Genomic DNA, 18,375 nt, shown 5'->3' with positions numbered 1-18,375 from the left:
CGCGGTCGCCCTCGCCGGGGGTAGCGGAGCCGTTCGCGGCGGCGGCTCGGGGGCGATGCCGGCGGATTTTCCTCACTGGAGTAGCGGAGCATCAAACATGGCGCTGCGGCCGCCTCCAGCTGTCCGGCCGGGCGGGCGCTCGGGCGCCTTCGGGCCGCTCCGGAGCCGCTCGGCCCAGAGCCGATCGGCGACCTTCGGCTCTTTCCGGAGTCGTTCGGCCCAACACTGATCGGCAACCTTCGGCTCTTTCCGGAGTCTCTCGTCAGCCAGGACCGCTCGGCAAACCTCGGGTTCTTCCGGAGATGGTTTCGCGGGCGCAAGCGCCCTGCCCTGCTCCCCCTCCCTCCCCGCCCAGCCCAGCACCTCCCGTGACCCCCGCGCTCGGTAAATTTCGGCTGTTTCCGGAAGACGAGGGCGTGACGCAGTTCGGGAAGCTTCGGAGGGGCTCGGAAGAGGGATTCCCGCCCCGCTCGTAGTTCTTCGGAGCTTCTCTGCAATCTTCGGCGGCCCTCGGGATCGCCGTGGATGCAGCTTCGGGGACATTCGATTCGGCTCGGGGAGACTTCGGCAGCGCTTGGCGCTGAGGGATTGGCCCGAGGTTCTCAGGGGACCCTGGAATCCCTCAGCACCCACCCCACTGAGGGCTTCCCCTGCCCGAAAACTCACCTCCAGCCCCAATTCTTGGCTTCTGGAGGGGCTGGAAGGGCCAGCACCGCAGCCTCCCCTGAGGCATCGTAAGGGAGAGCAGCTCTGAATGCAACGTATAAGCCCGGGACCCCTGGGAGCCTGTTGGCTGTGAGGGGTCCTGCAGTACCCACCCTACCGCGGGCCCGAGGAAGGGGCTTACCTAAGAAACCTCACCCCCAGCCCAAATTCCCCGCTTCTGGGGCAGCTGATAGGGGCCACACTGCAGCCCCTCATGAGGGAAGACAGTCCTGAGGGTGACAGGGTGGCTGTGAGGGACCCCCAAGGCAGCCTGTGACCCTGCCCGTGTGGGGAGAGGTGTCCACCTGACCCCACGGTCACACCAAGCCATCACCCCCAAGGGTTGCCACACAACCACTGTGTTCACCATTTCACATCTAACCTGCAGATCTCTCCTCACGGCCACCGTCTGAGCTTGGCAGCAGCCAAGGTGGTTTGTACCATCTCAGAGAGATAAAAAGCGCCTCAGAACAGATTCCAGCAGCTGCCAGATTGTCCTGACTTGTCCTGCCCTGCCACTGGCTGCCGAGGGCTCATTCCAACCTGCTGGCACCTTCCAACATTCCTGCCGCACTGCACGTCCCAGGGAGATGCTCCCAGCACCTTTGCTGTGCCCGTAAGTATTGCTGCCCCAGTCACCCAGCCTCGGCTGCTGCTCTAGGAAACCTTCCCAGACTTTACTTGTGTCCCGTCTGCTGCAAATTCTGAGCAGCTGCAGGTTTAGGAGAAAGAGAATGCTTTAATGCAATCACAAATAAACCCTTAAACATGAAAAGCTTCTTTTACTGAACAGCTCTCGTGGTAGTGTATTCAGGCACCTGGAGAGTAGCTGAGAGTCTGTGCCATGGTTCTGTTTCTATGCAGAGAAGCAATTTTGGATTTTAAATACAAATCTGAAGGTGGGCTATCTGGACTGGGTGTTGTTCACTGGAGCAGAACTCCAGTACAGTGGGCAAAAGCTAGTAGAAGGGTCTTGAGTACATTTTCCCTTTGGAGTCAGACTCTGAGTTACTGAACAATGGGGTTGTGCAGAGCAGGTTTGGGACACACAAGGATTGCAGTGTATCCAGAATCTCCCTCCTCCGAGGTGTGTTCTCAGAAGGAAAGCTGGGAGCTGCCACACAGGTCTGCATTAAAAGCAGCCTGCAACTGGAATACTTTCTTACTTACTCACTTGCTCCCCGGAGGGTACAGCCACCTCCTGCAGTACCAGCAGGCATCAGTGGGGCAAGGGAAGGTGACTCATGTGCTGCTTAGTGTCCCTTTCTGCTCTCTTTGTTCTGCATTAGGGTAGGGGAAATACCTGGGAGGAGGTGAGCTCATACATACCTCACACTGTCTGTGGAAAATGGGGGCAAATAGGAAATACTGAGATTTCTTTTTGAGGGGAAAGAGCCCAACCAAGCCCTGCCAGCCTCTAAAGAAGTTCTGAGTGGGAAATATTTCCATCTGATCCCAGGTACAAAGATTTAGGGGTTCTGGCTGTTTTTTTCTGAGTCAGTTTTCCTCAGCAGCCTTCAGCCTGCTATATTAACTGATTCCCCACCAGGAAAACTGAAGAGAGAAATAAGAATGACCTAAAACAAAGGCCAAGTACTCCTCCACTGCCCAAAAATGGCAAACTCCCCAGAAGGAGGAACTTCTCTTATGTTATGGGATTTGCCCAAGGACTAGAAGATCTCCCAGCATCCCGGAGAGCTGCTGTGTTCACAGCACACCGATCCTGCTGGGAAGACAGCTCTTCCTCCACAGCTGGTAAAGACTTGGCTGTTACTACTTGGAGGGGGCAAGTAGAGCAGTGTGTTCTGGGGGGGCTGGTGCCATTCCATGACCACCTCCTGGCACGGCCACTCTCCAGGTATCCCCCTTTGCATGGAAGGAAAGTCATCTCAAAAGCAAATTGACATCCATAGCTGCCTCTGTTCTACAGAAATAGCTGCCTGTAAACACAGCTGCAAAAGAGCTTCCAAACTCCAGAATCTTTGGATACAACACTTTTTGCCTTTTTAGAAAGGAAATAAAATGGTATTTTCACCATACTGTCTGTTAAAGCTCCCAAAATGTGCTGGCCAGGAGAAGGAGCCAGGCTCCTGGCTCTGCCTTAAAGCCCCTCCAGAGTCAATATCTCTCCCCAGACATGTTTTTCCCTGAGAAGAAAAAGCAGACATATCTACCCTGTGTAGGACGATTTGGCCAACAAATCCTGCAGACTTTAGAGCCTGAGTGAGTTCCAGCTGGATTCACACCCTTCTCGCCTCTCCATTTTGTTTTTCCTCCTCTTTTTCCTGCTAGCTTTATTAGCACCTGGGAACTGATGTGTCACCATGGGCAGCTGGAGCCTACAGTGCTGAGCTGTTTCAGACCATCACCAGCCCTTTTCCCAGTCCCACCAGTCTCTCATGTACCTGCCACAGCAGAGACACAACCCCACAGCACAGAGTGTAGTAGGAATGCTGGAGCTGTTGGTGAACCATGGAAAATACAGGGTTGGGGTATCACTGGAAAATGGCTGTTTTCCTGAAGGGATGCTCATGGAGAGAAAAGCATAAAGTGACAAAAGCATAAAGTCATGGTCCTGGGAGTGAGTGAGGAGACAGAGCCTTCTTGTTGCTCTGGCTCTGAGTGAAAACTCACAGTGATCAAAATGAGCAGGTCTCAGCTGCAGGGTGAGATTTAGAAACCTGCTCCCCATCCTTCTGCCTTCAGGAAGGTATGGCTTGTTAAGGGAAGCTTTTGGCCCTACAATCTGGTTGTCCCATTAGGTGACCTCAGAACCGTTGTGATGTGTCAGGGGTTAGATCCTACCTGGAGGGAACAAAGCAGGAAGGAGAAGGGCAGTTCAGATGGTTGGGTTCAGCCTCTCACCTCTCAACAGCTGTCTCAGCCCCACCAAACCTATGAACAGCCCCCATTTCCAGCTCGGTGTGGAGGCTCCAGCATGCTTCAGGTGCCTGCTTTCACCCAGTGCAGCACAGAAGCACCTCCCCCTCTTTTGGCTTCTCCTGCTTTTCCTGAACAGATCCTCTTCCAACACCCTCCAGATAAAAAAAAAAACACCCAACAGAAAAAAAAATTAAAAAAAAATAAAATAGTCTTGCTTGGAGCTTTCCCCATTCCCTCCCCTGCTCAAGTTCAGCCCTCGGCAAATGTCTCAGCCCTCCAGGGCACAGCTGAGTACAAAATAAAGCAAATACCACCCAGGACCAGGCATGCCCACACCAGGCACTGGCACAGAGCAGGATGATTCACCTCCTGCCCGCTCTCCCTGTGCCTGCAGCCTCCCATGGAGGAAAACTCCCACCACCTGCTCTCAGCCCCACATGGGCAGCCTTGACCACGGTTGTCCCCTGCCACAACACAGCTGATGGTCACCCTCAAAGCCCTTCCTGCCCTGGGGCTATCCCTGAGCCATCACCTGGCTGGTTCCTCCCTGCAACTAAGCCCCAGAGAGCCAAAGCATTTCCTTTTTGGATGGTGTTAAACCACTTCTAACAGCATCTCCATGTGACGCCTGTACTCCCTTCCCTGCTCCTTGCAGCTGGGAAAACACCCTCTCACCCCAGCCCCAGTCTATTCCTCTTTGCCTTACACCCACGTTGCTCCTCTCTTTCCCTAGGAATGCAGGTATTCCACCACAATTCAAACACGTGGGGCCACATCCAGACCGAAACAGGACTCTGGTAACATCGCTGGCTCCTGCCAGCCAAGCACCGGAGTGTGCAGGCAGCGATTTTCTCAGCTCCACCGCCCTCTGCGGGTTTGCACCATTTCCAGGCAGACCTCTGGAAAACAACGGCCACAGCCACTCTCCAGCACTGCAGGAAGCTGAGGGCCTCACACTGAGTGGTGCCAGCAGAAAGTGAGTGCTATTACTACATTTTGGTTCCATCTGGGTGAGAAAACATGGTAAAAAAGGTCAGAGGGGTATTTTAATGTCTTATTTATGCAACATCCGTGTCCCCAGCTCACTGCTGGCTCAGTCCTGCCCCTGCCAGCAGCAGAAACACTCTGTATTCCCAAAAGTTTGCTATCAGTGGGCTGCAGCCCCCTGGTTTTGCCCCAAATCCAGCCCCCAATAACAATTCCAAGGCTAAATAGCAAAGGAGTACAAAGCAGTTGACATGGTTAATGGCCATCAGCCCTGCCAGGTGCTGGGGTGAGGCTTGCAGGGAGCCTGCAGCCCAGGTCCTACCTTGCATTTTCTGGGCAAGCCTGATGAAGCCATGGAGCATCTGCTTGAAGTGCACGTTGGCTTGTGTTATGGAGCTGGCAGCATCCCCCCTGAATCACCAAGCCATAAATAAGGGAGTCTGAAGAGAAACCTGTGGTGGGGCCTGTGCCACTGGATCCAGCCACAGCCCAGCTGGCTAAAAACTCACCCAGGAGGAAGGAAAAGCATACAGGAAAGACCTCCCTGCCAGGGAGCTGTGTGGGGTCATGCCATAGAGATGGAAAGCAAAGAGCCACCTGCAGTTAGAGTAAGGTTTTAGGGCAAAAAACCCTGGATTTAGCCTCCAAGAGAGGCAGCAGTCACCAAGCACAGGTTGGGAAAAGGCTCCTGGCTCAGTTTTGTCAGCACAGGACAGTCTTAGTGGTGTAGACAGGGAGAAGAGCACAAATAAAGGGATGCAGAGCCTCCTGCTATAAGAAAATGAGTCATGATAAGCTCCAAATCCAGTAAAAAGTATTTATTATTTCAATTACAATTAGCCCCACACATAGGGTGAAAAAATAGTTACAAAAAACCAGCCCCTTCCATCCCTCCCTTTACATTTAAATATTAAAAATTCCTCCATGTCTCTGCTTTGTCTAGAGCAAAAGACAACACACAGCACCTGAGCTCCTGTCAGTGCTTTCCCCTCAAAACAAGTATTAAAAACATCCCTTAAAGTCCTTCAGCCCCATCCTGATCACTTCTCACACTGGTGCCAAACCACCTGTGGAAGGACAGAATTTTGGGGCCACGTGGTGCTTTTGGGGCTTGCAGCTTCCCGTGCAGGGGGCAGGCTCAGCATGAGAAAAGCAGTGGCAGGAACTGCCTGCACTTGTCTGGGAAGCTTTAGGGCCAGGAAATCCTGGCTGGCCTGACTTCAGAAGGGACAGGAAGGAGAACAGGATGCTTCATCCACCCCATCACCACCTTGGTTACATCTTTGGTTATGTCAATTTTTCCCTTTACACTCTGAAATTAAAGCTAATCCCAGGAGCTGCAGCATGCCAGCACAGCCTCTGTGATGTGCAGCATCTTCCAGCCCTGTCCCCAGGCCTGCTGTCCCTAATTTTCCCATCAGCATCCTCTGAGGAGAGTCCCTCCCAGAGAAACACTGGATCCAAGACTGGAAAGATATCCACAGCCCTGCCCAGCTTCCCTGGCCAAGGGACTGTCACCACAGGGTACTGCACCTACAGCTGCACTAAGTAAAAAAAAAATTAATAAATATACTAATATTTTACTAAAAGGCTTTTAAATGCATTTTCCCTGAAAATTTCCAGTGTATTCCACAACACATGAAAAAAATATATGTATTTCCCCCCAAAAAAAATATTTCTTAAAATATTTCCCACCCTCGTGTGCGCATCTTTGGAGAGAAGGTGGTACATCAGGTGTACTCAGACACGCAGACAAACCTGCCACTGTTGGGGGTTCCCTTTAGCACCTCCACAACAGAGAGGTTTTGCAGGCAGTGGGTCAGGCTGGAGCACTGTGTGTGTGTAAATACAGGCAGTGCCCACGGACGCGTGTGCCTTGACACTTGGCCCGCTCATGGTGGGAAAGAGGAGACCCCCAAACCTACGTCATTTCACCAACAAGCAGGGGGATGAGAAGTTTTCACAGTGGACTGAACCTCAGACAATGCCAGGGGCACAGACACTGCTCCAGCTGAAGAGTTGGGCTCTCCGTGGCATGGAGAAGTGGTTTGAGCCTCAAAGGACTGGGGAAGCCCAGCTATTGGCAGAGGACAAAGCAACCAGCCGCTGGTTCCCTTGGGCACTCACCCATCACCAGACTTCACACTTCTTGAGGGGGTTCATGGGGGAGCCTGGGGGGCAGCTGAAGTGCTCTGCAAACTCCCGGGAGTTGGAGACGGTGCCGATGACGCGGAAACGCGAGGGGCTGTGGGGATCCGTGATGAGCCCCTCGTGTGAGCTCTCTGGTGTGCGAACTGAGCACCACACCTGCAAATGGAGTGTGAGGGGCCTGAGTACTGACACCCATCACCATGGGGGGCCAGCTCAGTGCTGAACCCAACCTCTCTGTGTGATGGGGGCCACGGCAGCCCGAGCTTCAGCTTTGTCTTCCTTTGTCACCCCAGTCTCATTCTCCATCCGCTACATCATCTCTGGAGGACTCCGTTTTCCCATCACACCCTCCCAACCCCATCTGGGCATGCTCCACCCCCAAAAATCCGTGTGCCCACATGACCTACCTGTGCAAAGCCAACAAAGAAGAGCTGGTAGTTGGTGAGGCCAAGAGTTGGGAGTGTTTCTTCATCCCCATTCTTTTTCAGCCAGTTTTGATATGCCTGAAAACCAGGGAGCACAGCAAGCTCAGGAGACACCACAAATCCCACCACACCATGTCCTCCTTTGAATCTCCCCAGCCCCATGGTCCTACCCGGTAGGCGGCCTTGAGGCCCCCATTGTCGGCGATGTTCTCCCCGAGGGTGTGCTTGCCATTGACTGCCTCGCCGTTGACAGTGTAGTTGCCATACTGCTCCACCATGCACGCTGTCTGATGCTTGAAGGCCTCCACCGAGGAGTTCTTCCACCAGGGACGCAGGTTGCCATCTTTGTCGTATTCCCGGCCTGCAAGAACACGGTGGATCCTTCACCTCATCCTGGCCACCCCTCCAGCTGCCCACCCACCTGGCCCTGCTCATACCTTGGTCATCAAAGGCATGTGTCAACTCATGGCCCACCACCACGCCGATCCCACCAAAATTCAGGGATCTGCAGGAGGGTAACACAGAGGTTAAGAAAGCAGCCTCTGCTCTCCACAGCCATGGAACTTAGCCTAACATTTGGATATAGGAGGAAAGCTGGGAATCCGTCCCGCTCCGTTTTCCTGTGGCTCTTACTTGGGGGATGCACGGGTGTAAAAGGGAGCCTGGAGGATGCCAGCAGGGAAGACGATCTCATTCTTGGTGGGAGAGTAATACGCATTGACTGTCGGAGGTGTCATGCTCCACCTGCAGGAACACAAACACAGCCAACATGCCAACACAAACCATTGCCCGTGTTTGCTGCAGCATAATCCACTTTTGCTGCAAAGCTGTTGTCCTAAATTTATCTCCCCAAAACCAGCACAGCCTGGTGGACACCAAATCCCAGTGCTCCAGATATGCTGATATTCCCCACTGAACACAGTGGAAGTGGAGCAAAGGACTTACTGGTCCCGGTTTGGTGGTTTCCGGAGCTGGTCAGCCGTGACCCTGGCTGAGAAGTTGTAAAACTGCATGACGTTCTCAAAATAGAGGTCAGAAACAGCCTCGTACTGCAAAAGAACAAGGTGTGAGCGGTGTGTGGTGATTGTGCAGCCCCACTCCTCCCTCCACAGTCACATCTGAGCCTCCAGAGCCAGCAGAGTTACGGCTTCTCCTGCTCTCCAACATCTGTGGAGTCTCTGGAGGGCAATGAATCACCATTATAGAAAACGGCTCCTCCTTTTCCCAGGCAGGAACCCATGAGCCACAGCCACCCCAGGACTGGCCCACAGGTCTCTGGGAAGTCCCTAGAGAAGGCCCAAGGACATCAGTGAGACCTTTCTGGAGGAAACCTGGGGTTCAAGGCTGAGGCCTTGGAGATATGGACACATCCTGCACATCCTATAGAACACCCAGGGGACATATCTGAACTACTCACGTCATTAAAGACTTTATCCAGCTCCTTGGGGTCCATGATGAATTTGGGATAGCCAATCATGTTGTAGATGGCATCTGCCTGGAGGATGACAAGGACCAGAGTGCTTTCAGTGCCAGAGATGAAGGACAGGCTCGCCCGGTTCCACCGTTCTCCACCCTCACCCTCTCTCTAGTGCAGCCACTAGCACCTCACCTTCTCTTTGGCTGACTTCCTTGTCTCTTCATCCATCCACTGCAGGGTCTCCAGGCTTTCCTCGAAGGCAGTTTTAATCTCTGCTATCATTTCCTCCGCCTAGACAAAACAAGGCAGCACAGCGTCAGTCCAGAGAGCCAGCTTCCTGTCCCAGAGAGGTCAAGGACCTTCACACCACAGGGAGGAAGAGGCTGGGAGGCCAAGACAACACATGGTGAAAAAAGCAGCACACAGAGATGCACAGTGCACACAGAAACATTGTCTGCCCCGACAGTTCCACCACCGTAGAAGCTTCCCCAGCACTGGGACTCGCATGCTGCCGTCTTGGGGACGTACCACCTGCTTGCTGTCCTCAGCAAAGGTGGCCTTGACAAACATGGCCCCCAGGGCAAAGCCCAGGTTGTTGTCCGTGTCACTGATGCAAAACTTCCAGCGTGGGAGGCAGCTCTGCAAGGGACAGGAGATGGTCATCAGTGGTGGCACGGAACAAAGCCCTCCACGTTCCCACCCCTTGCTCCACCTGGCCCATCCAACCCTCTGCCACCCCAAAAGCTGCCCCCACATCTCTATTGTTTGGATGCCACATGACAGGGCCTTGACATAAAAAGCCATCACCATTTTAGTGGTTATTCAGGGACACTGGGACTTCACCCTCACCTTCTTTGTCCCATACATCACTTCCATGAATTTTTCCTCAGCATCCCGGAAGCGCTGGTCAAGGAGTGGGCTGGTTTTCCTCACCAGGTTCCAGATCATGTAGTTGTTGAGGAGACTGTGGTGAGAGGTGGTGAGTAGGCAGCAGCACATCCCTGCCCACCCTGGGTACACAGGTCTCCATACAGGGTGGGGGTTCTCACCATTTATCAGTGGCCAGGATGAGGTCAGAGACCTGCTTCAGGTACTCCTTGGCATAGACCACAACGGGCTCTGACTCGTTCAGCTCCACGGGGTAGAAGACTGTGGAGAGGAAGGGCATCCAGTCCACAGCTGGTGCCAGCTCCTGCAAAAACCACAGTGCTGCTATGGACCTGAAAACCATCACAGGGGAGACAGCTGCTTCTTGAGCTGGAATTGGCTGTATCAGTCCCCATTTGATGGATTCAGCTGACTTTGCAGACGCCAGTTCCCATAAGAGCAGCATCCTTGAAAGGTTAGAGGGGAGTAAACAATTTCCTCCCACAAAGTAGGAAAAGAAAGTGGGGTGGGTGTCAGAGATGTTGATACAAGTCATTAGAGCCCCTCTGGGGACACTGGGAGGTGACCAGGCTGACGTCCATCCAGGGGCAGCAGTGCCAGAAGGACAGAAGTGCTGCAGTAGGACAGCTGCCAGCCCCAGGGGTGGTCCAGAGGCTGGGAGGAAGGGTCAGGCCAGGATTTCCCCAAGGAGGACATAGGCCAAGCTGTTGCACAAGAGCTTCCCAGGATGTCAGCTGGTGTCAGGATTCCCAGAGGAGCTCCACCCATCCACCCCACTTCCCAAACCACAGCAGAACAGAGAAGCTCTCCAGCTCCATTCCTACCTTTAGGTCTCCTGCTGTCATTTTATGGTAGATGACTTCCTCATCCCTGTGCTTCTCCTGTGGGATGGTAATGTTGGCCAAGGCCGTCTCAAAGTCCAATATCTGCTGCATCTGCTGCCGCGTTGAGTCCTCATCGGTGCCTCCCAGGAACATCCCCAGCTGCACCATGTAGGTCAGGTACCCAGCAAGGACCTGCGTGGTCAGACAGGTGGGATCAGCACGGTGGGTGCCTCCCACCCACAGCACCCCCCAGCCAACACTCATTTCCTGCGACACCCTCACCTTCTCATTCTCAGTCTTGTTCAGGTAGTAATCCCGCGATGGCAGGCCCAGCCCCGACTGATCCACCTGGATGACGTTGCTGTTGGAGTTCTTGGAGTCAGCACTGACGTAGACGGAAAAGAAGGGCGAGGTGCGATAGTGCGCCGTCACCTCCCGCAGCGTTTTGTTGAAGTTGTCACCAGCACAGGTACCTGTGATGTTCCAGCCACCCAGCTGGGGACAGACAGCAACCAACATTCAAGCAAGAAACAAACACCTGAAATTGCTTCAATATCCCCTCAATATCCATCCTAGGGGGAAATATCTTGCAAGGGGGCTAAAAAGCCCCTTACAGGCTTTTCTGCCTGCCTGACTGGGGGGATGCTCTTCTGCAGGAAGCCCTAAGAATGGAGTATGGAGGATGTGAGGACTGCCCACGACTGAGCTTTTCCCCCCATTTTGCAGAGGGAAGGTGGATTTTCCACAAGGAGTGGGACAAACCTTTTGGATAAGTTCCATGAGTGGGGTGGCACGCAGCTCTTCAATCTTGCTCTCGTTCATGCAGGCTTGGTAATAGCGCTGTGCCTTGCGCTCTGCCTCGCTTGACACATTGGCCGTGGTGTTTTCTGTGGGAGGTACCCAGGGAGAATCACATGGGGCTCCAGGGATGGGGATCCACTGGAGCCAGAAGGATTCAGCCCCATTTTGGGCAAGGCTAGGCTCCAAAAAGGCACCAAGGATTGTCCCAACAGTCCCTGCCATGCCCCCAGGAACATCCTATTGGCCCCATCCCTTCCTGACCTCCTGCCCCCCATCTCCTTTCCCACACACCGTGACTGTTCCAACTCTTTGAGGTCAAAAGATAAAGAAAGAAAAAAAAAAAAATCATTTTTTCTTTTTCCAGCAGCTCTGATATTCCCGGCATCATCCAGCCCCAGGTGCTGCCCTTGCCTATGTGCTGGTGCCTCCCAGCCCTGTGATTCTTTATTCCTGCAAAGAGGAACAATAAACCCATTTTTCTCCTCTGCCTCCAAAACCTTCCTTTCATCCCCCCAGCTAAAATTCTGCTTCCCCAGAGGGTTTTTGGGGTTTTTTTAATTTATTTTCCTGATGACACAGCTTGCACCTTTGGCTTCTCAGCTGTGTGGTTTTATTAACTAAAGGTCCCTCAGCTCCAAGGAATTCAAGGAAATGCCGAATGCAACCACTTGGCTGGAGGCCCAGTCTCCTCTCCCAGTAAAACCAGCACCAGATTTCTGCAGGAAAAGCCAGGGACAAAGCTGTTCTCGCGCCACCCCCTTTCTCTAAAAGACAACACTCTTCCCAAACCTTCTCTTTCCAGATAACCAGCCCTGGCGCAGTGGAAAGTGCTGATAAGGAGCCAGTTGTTTGCTCAAAGCTTGAACAGAGCGTCCCCGCCAGTTGCTCGGATAAGCCGCTCTGCTTTGGTGTTCGCACGCAGAGGCTGAGCCCAGGACCCTCCCTTTGCTGGGGGAGTTTTAGCCCCCCAAAAATGGCCATATTGGCAGCCAGCCCCTCAAAAGGCTGCTCACAAAGGCTGGAAGTTATAGAACAGGGAAAATGCAGATCTGGGGTGACACTGGGGCACTACAGCCTCTGAATGCAGTCTAGAGAGCAAATCCTGAATTTCAGAATTTCTGGGAATGCTACCATGGTGTTTACAGAGCAGAGGCCTTTTCCCTACTCGGCACCAAAGACTGGCAACACCGCAGAGAAAAAGCTCAGGACCATCTAGGAGAGCAAACACAGCCAGGATCTGTTTCTCACGGCATGTGTGTCACAGGCTGGTTTGACGCTGGAGTTCAGTTCCAACCTCATATTTCTGTGTATGTGTTTTTGGCATCCCCTGCACCTAATGGGGCCGCTGACAATTGCGGGGTCCCACCGCTCCCACGCACTCACCCAGCAGGTGCTTCATGATGGCCTGGTTGTGCTCCCAGAGGTTGTTGAAGGTGCCCCAGCGCGAGTGACCGTCAGGGAGAGGGTTGGCCTTGATCCAGCCCCCACAGGCGTAGCTGAAGAAGTCCTCACAGGGATTCACCGTGTGGTCCAGCGAGCTGAGGATGGAGCTGGTAACGGAGATGCAGGCTTCTGACAGGCACACGCTGGGTGACCCTGGCGGGGCAGGAACAGGTCAGCTCCTCTGCTGCAGCAGGATGAGTGGCACCACAGAGCATCCTGCCCTGAGCTGAAGGGGCAAATACCCCACCTGGTACCTGAGCATCCCACCTTGGAGCTTACCACCCTGCTCTATGGCAAGCAATATGGACTAGCATGCTAGCCTACGTCTGAGCATCCTGGCCAGTCATCCCATCCCTGGGCAAGCATCTCATCTTATGCCCAAAGATCCTGTGCAGTGCCCAGCCATCCACCCTGGGGTGAAGGATGCAGAGAAATGGTCCATCCTGTGCTCAGGCATCAAGCTCCAGGATAAAGGATCAGAGAAATACCCTGCATCTCAGCATTTCACTCTGGGGTTAAGGGGTGCAGGTGACCATCCTGTCTTGAGCCCAAAGATCCCAGCCCACACCTGAACATCCTGTTTGATACCCAAGGATCCTGTCCTGGAGTGAGGGGGGGCAGGTGGGAATCCCACCCTCGCACCAAATATTGCGTTCTGGGAACTCTCCAGCAGCCCACCCTGGTCAAAGGGGCAGTTGTTTGCTCAAAGCCTGAGCAAACCATCCCCACCAGTCACTCAGATAAGCTGCTCTGCCTCAGTGTTTGCACACAGAGGCTGAACCCAGGATCCTCCCTTTCCTGGGGGAGTTTTGGCTCCCAGAAAATAACCAAAGGACTTACTGGCTCTGTACTGGAAGACGAGTCCCAGCAGACAGGCCACAAGCAGTACCACCAGCACCCCCACCAGCACCAGCAGCTGCTTTTCAGTGCGTGTTCGCTCAGCCCAGCACCCCCGGCTGCCCCGTGAGCTGCGGAAGTTCACCTGCGGGAAGAGCAGCGTCATCTCCCCGCTGGCAGAAAAACTCACTGATGCAGCCCCCATTCTGCTTCCCACAGGCCACAGCAGAAATTTAGCCCAGGAGACGGTTCTGTCATGGATTCAGTGGGAAAAGGCAGCAGCTGCCTTCCAGAAACCAGGCAGGAAGGGCAGCACAATGGCAGGAAAGGGAGCAGGACGAGCGCTTTGGAGGGCTCACCTGCTGTCCCGTGCCACCCCGAACACTTTCTCGAGCACAGTGTAATCCCATGGCTGTCCCCATCCCCACTGCCAGCACTGGGACAGGGTGGGGGCTCCATCTCAAAGTGCCTTAACAGGATACTCCCACTCGGGCAAAAAACATCCCCAGGAAACATCTCAATGTGAAGGTGGAGATGGCCCCACCAGGAAAAGTAAAAACACCTTTGGGTCAGAAAGCACCATTCTAGAGACATGGAGCTGGGATTGGGGCCAGGACAGAGAGGATCTCTCCAGACCTGAACCCCTCCTGGTGAGGCCAGACACTGGCAGCCATGGGTTTTTTTTCTTGCCACCCTTGGCCCTCTTTAAGCTGCTTTCCCACTGCTTGGGAAGGAATTAAACTAATCTCTTTTTATATGGGGACAAAAGTCCCAGTGCTGCAATAATTGCTCACCCCAACCGTGCTAGGAAGGGGTTTGGCAGCAGAAAAACTAGGAGGTGGAGTGCTGAAACAGTGAGGCAGGATATAGCCCTGCTGGTTCCCTGTGCCAGGAGGGGAGCGAAGGGCAGGAGTGGCAGGAGCCAACATGGCTCTGCCCTCACTGGACTTTACCCTCCAGACACTGGTCCCGGATAGAAAACCCTTCTGCACCCCCTTTGCTGCTTGCCAGGACACAAAATCTCCTTTTTCCTCCCTAAAAGACACATGAAGCTATACCTGAAAGCCATTGGGGTATCCATCACTGTCACCAAGGGAGTCCAGGGGGTCTTCATCGTCCAGCGTCGCCCGCTTGTAGGTCGACATCTGCACAGGGAGATCAGCAACAGAGGTGCTCAGTGGCCCGGGGTTGAGGAAGAGGATGAAGGATAAGAAAGATTTACACACCTTCTAAAGCCACCTCCTCCTCCAGTGAGCAAAATCCGAATGGCTCTGAGTTAGTAAAACACTACACAAACGCCGGAGGATGGTTATGGAAAGCAAAGAGGGCCAGAGCCAAGAGCTGAGCAAAGCCTGAACCCGCCTCACTTTCCCCCGGGGCCGGGTTGTGCAACCTCCCCTTCAGGCTGGAATAAAGCCGGATCCACCTCCGCCCTGAAGCGGGGAGAGGGACCCCCCTGTGCCAGGGAATCCCACAGTGCCAGGCACCTGGGAAAGGCCGGCGGCAGAGAAAATGGCTTTTCACCCTGACACCACCGGCTCGCTCGTGGCTCTGCGCCCCATCTGTGAAACCCACGCACCGTGAAACACCCGGACACGGCCCCGCGAGCACCCAAAGGCGACAGCACCGGCAATTTCAGCTGCGGACGGGCTCCCTCCCGGCGCCGTGTCTCCCGGGCATTATCCTGTGCCTGTGCCCGGCTCTTATCTCATCCCCGGCAGAAAAACAAGGAAAACCTCGCGGCTTGGCAGCCGGCCCTTATCGTGCCGCCGCCACTGTTTCCTTCCCTTTGGCACTGCCCTGCCATCCAGCCAGATTGTCTCCCGACAGAGCAAACAACCCTCCACTCCCCCCGAGGGGCTCAGCACCCCAAAATCCACCCCGACCCCGCCATCGATGGCACCACTCACAACCCTTCACCCACAGCCAGCGCAGGGAGGGGGTTTACACCCATCAGGATGCCCCCAATCCGCTGCCATCCATCCCAAAGGGATGACTTGATCCAAACACCACATATCCGTGCCTCAGTTTCCCCTGGCTGAATGAAAGCACCGGTTCTCAGCCTTGTTTCCAATAGCACCATTCCCAAACCTCCCTCTGCACACATATGATAATAATAGAAAATAAATAATATTTTATTATTAATTATTAAATAATTAATCATTAAATATTAATTATTAAATAATAAATAATAAAATAAATCGTATATTATATATTATGTTTATATTTATTATAGTATAAAACATAACATATTTTTATTATATAAATATAATTTATATAATAATAAGTCTCATCCTTTCCTGGGATCCCATATCCCAGCCTCAGTTTAATTAACCACAAAACCCACCTGGGGAAGAGAAAGGGTTAAAACAAAGAGGTGGTTTCCCACCTTGGTTGTACCGAAATCTCGGATTGCAGCCCCAAAATCTCCCCTGGGCGCCCGCCTGGAGCCTGAGAACCGTGAAGCAAAAGAGCCTCAACTGCAAGATTTTATCGTGAGGAAAATCTCTGTTTAGATCCTATTTTCCCAACCCCTTTCACTTTTTTCCACCTATTTTAGTACTTCGGACACGCCTGAAATTGGCTCCGGGCACAAATCACCACTCACGAGGTGGGGGGATCCATGGAGCCCCCACGGATCTGCAACACCAAATTCCTGGAATCCCAGCTTTCACTCCATTTCCTGAGGAAATGCAATTTTTTTTTCCTCAGCGATCCCCCACCCCGCCTACCCCAGCATGAAAACAGAAGGAAAAAGACCAAAAATAATCTCTTTCTGTTCTCCTTTCACAAGAGATGTGTTAGTTCAACCCTGTACCAGCCATCAGAGAACCCAAACTGAGCCCGAGCTCCCCCAAAACACCCCCGAGAGACACCGGGCTCGACCCCCAGCATCCTTAATTTAAGGGAAATTCGGGCCCGGGAGGGATTTTTAGCACCCAAATTGTCCATTTGGGGGGCCCAGTACCACCTCTGGGTGATCCCCCCCTCCAGCACCCCTCTGCTGAGAAGCAGGAGCAGCCCCTTTTTAGGGGCAAAAGGGGGCAGTTTTTGCCACACACCTCCCCCCCCCCACGCCATTATTTGCCTCAATCCGAAGAAAAATGCATTTTCCCAGCTCCGATGGGGTGGGGGGCACTCGAGGGGTGGCCCCCACACTTTAACTCCCCACGCGAGGGATTTTTCACTCTCTTTACAACTTACAAAACTCCCAGCATTACTTTAAACAGCCTGCTTTTACCCCAGCCCGCTCCTTCGCTCTCCAAACAATGAGCCCCGTGTGCTGGGAGCCCGCGGAGCCCCGGGGGGCTCGGGGGGTCCGCAGTGCCCGGCCCGGCCCCGCGGGAGCCGCTCCCCGCTCCGGGGCACCCCGAGCCTCCGCCGGCTGCTCCCGGCTCCGGGCTCCCGCTCCCGGCTCCCGGCTCCCGCTCCCGGCTCCGGGCTCCCGGCTCCCGGCTCCCGGCCCGGCGCCATTTCGGAGCGAGCGCGGCCACCAGCGCCATGGGGATTGCTCGCCTTCCCCAGCCCCTGCGAGCCCCCAGCTTCACCCGGAGCCCCCCGAGTCACCCCCGGGCCCCCAGAGCCCCGCCTGGCAAAGCGCTGCCCACCCGCAGCACCCATGGGTGCCCCCGCACCTCTGCAGCCCGCACTCAGCGCCCGGCCCGGCTCACGCTGCTCATCAGCATAATCGGGGGTAATTAGCAACTCCTAGTGCTAATTAGAGGTGCCAGCGTTAATTAGAGATGCTAGGAAAGGGGCTTGGGGGGAGTCTCTATTTTTGTGGGGAGCAGATAAATTAATTTTTAAAGTAAAGCTCAAAAAGCAGCAAAAAAGGGTTAAACTTTAAAAAACCAAACCAACAAATAAACAAACAATAAATAAATAAAACGTGGGGAGGAGGAGTACTCAGTTTGGGGGTGCTCGCAAACAGCCCCAGAAAAGTGGGTTCAGCTGGGTGGGGGGCGCCCCCCTCCCTTCTCAGGGGGAAACGCGGTGCAAACCCCGCGGGGCTGGGTCAAGAGAGGATTTGGGGGTTAAGGGGGGTTAAGGGGGACACCCAGTTTGAGATCCCCACCCGGCGAACCCACCAGCCGCAAAGAAAACGGGGGGAGTCCCGAGCGGGGCACCCAGGGGTGCGCGGGGATGCAGGGGGGGTCCCCGGGGGTGCCGTGGGGGCGCATGGGGGTGTCTTGGGGGGATCCCTTGGGATGCAATGGGGGTCCCTTAAAGGCCGAATGCGGGTCTCATGCGGGTCCCGCGGGGATGCCGGGGGTCCCCTGGGATGCAGTGGGGGGCGTCCTGTGGGGTTACACGGAGCATCCCATGGGAGATGCATCACCCGGCGCCCCCTTCGGCCAAGCGCCCCCCACTCAACCACCCCCACATTTGGGGGTGTCGCTGGGTCCCCCCACTCACCATGACCGTCACCCCACTCCTGCCGGCCCCGGCCCCGATGGGGCGAGCGCCCGCTGAGCCCCGGCACCGCTCGTGACGCCGCCGAGGCCTAGCGAGGGTGACGAGCAAAGGATGGAGCTGGGATGGGAAACCAATGGGGCCGCGGAGGGACGGGCTTCCCGAGCGCCTCCTTTAACTCTTTCGGGGGGCCCCAAGCCCCGTCTGGGGGAGCCCCACGCGCCCCGGCGCTTTCGGCACATCCCCCCGGGGAAGCCCCGGCTCCCTCCCCGGCGGGGGGGGCACGGCCCGGGGCGAGCGAGCGAGGCGCGGTCCCGGCCGCGGGCAATTGTGCAGACGGGAAAGCGAGCAGGGCTGCGGGGCCGCGGGGAGAGCCCGTGAGAGAGCAGCCCTGCAAACACACGAGTGTGAACATCAAACACGGGTGTGAACATCAAACACGTGTGTGAGCATCAAACACACGAGTGTGAACATCAAACACACGAGTGTGAACATCAAACACGTGTGTGAACATTAAACACACGAGTGTGAACATCAAACACAGGTGTGAACATTAAACACACGAGTGAGCATCAAACACACGAGCGTGAACATCAAACAC

The 18,375-nt window shown here is 54.6% G+C and overlaps 1 protein-coding gene across 2 annotated transcripts; it reads right to left on the bottom strand.

The window, feature by feature from the left end:
- Positions 1–5,377: 5,377 nt before the first annotated feature.
- Positions 5,378–17,885, bottom strand: ECE1 (endothelin converting enzyme 1). 2 transcript variants are annotated; one of them, XM_015648070.3, is made up of 18 exons: positions 17,778–17,885; positions 14,420–14,506; positions 13,365–13,506; positions 12,465–12,677; positions 11,043–11,167; positions 10,563–10,775; positions 10,281–10,472; positions 9,618–9,760; positions 9,418–9,532; positions 9,097–9,207; positions 8,761–8,859; positions 8,569–8,646; positions 8,097–8,200; positions 7,785–7,895; positions 7,589–7,656; positions 7,322–7,512; positions 7,134–7,229; positions 5,378–6,882 (listed from the first exon to the last, which is right to left on the bottom strand). In XM_015648070.3, the coding sequence occupies exons 1-18, from the start codon at positions 17,778–17,780 to the stop codon at positions 6,706–6,708; spliced, it is 2,268 nt and encodes a 755-aa protein (XP_015503556.1). In that variant the 5' UTR covers positions 17,781–17,885; the 3' UTR covers positions 5,378–6,705. The 2 variants fall into 2 exon arrangements, with proteins under 2 accessions (XP_015503556.1, XP_018864289.1); XM_019008744.2 differs by lacking the exon at positions 17,778–17,885 and adding an exon at positions 14,588–14,909.
- Between the last annotated feature and the right edge of the window lie 490 nt (positions 17,886–18,375).

Source organism: Parus major, chromosome 21 (genome assembly GCF_001522545.3).
Source record: "Parus major isolate Abel chromosome 21, Parus_major1.1, whole genome shotgun sequence".
NCBI classification, from domain to species: Eukaryota; Metazoa; Chordata; class Aves; order Passeriformes; family Paridae; genus Parus; species Parus major.
The sequence above is the reverse complement of the archived record's forward strand: the minus strand, read 5'-3'. Positions and strand labels throughout refer to the sequence as shown.

What these genes read in the sequence shown, in the direction of transcription:
- ECE1 (XM_015648070.3), bottom strand. An exon ending in CGTCTTCCAGTACAGAGCCA is followed by an intron (nt 12,678 to 13,364) that starts GTAAGTCCTTTG and finishes CTGCCCCGCCAG; the next exon opens with GGTCACCCAGCGTGTGCCTG. An exon ending in TGATGTATGGGACAAAGAAG is followed by an intron (nt 9,208 to 9,417) that starts GTGAGGGTGAAG and finishes TGTCCCTTGCAG; the next exon opens with AGCTGCCTCCCACGCTGGAA.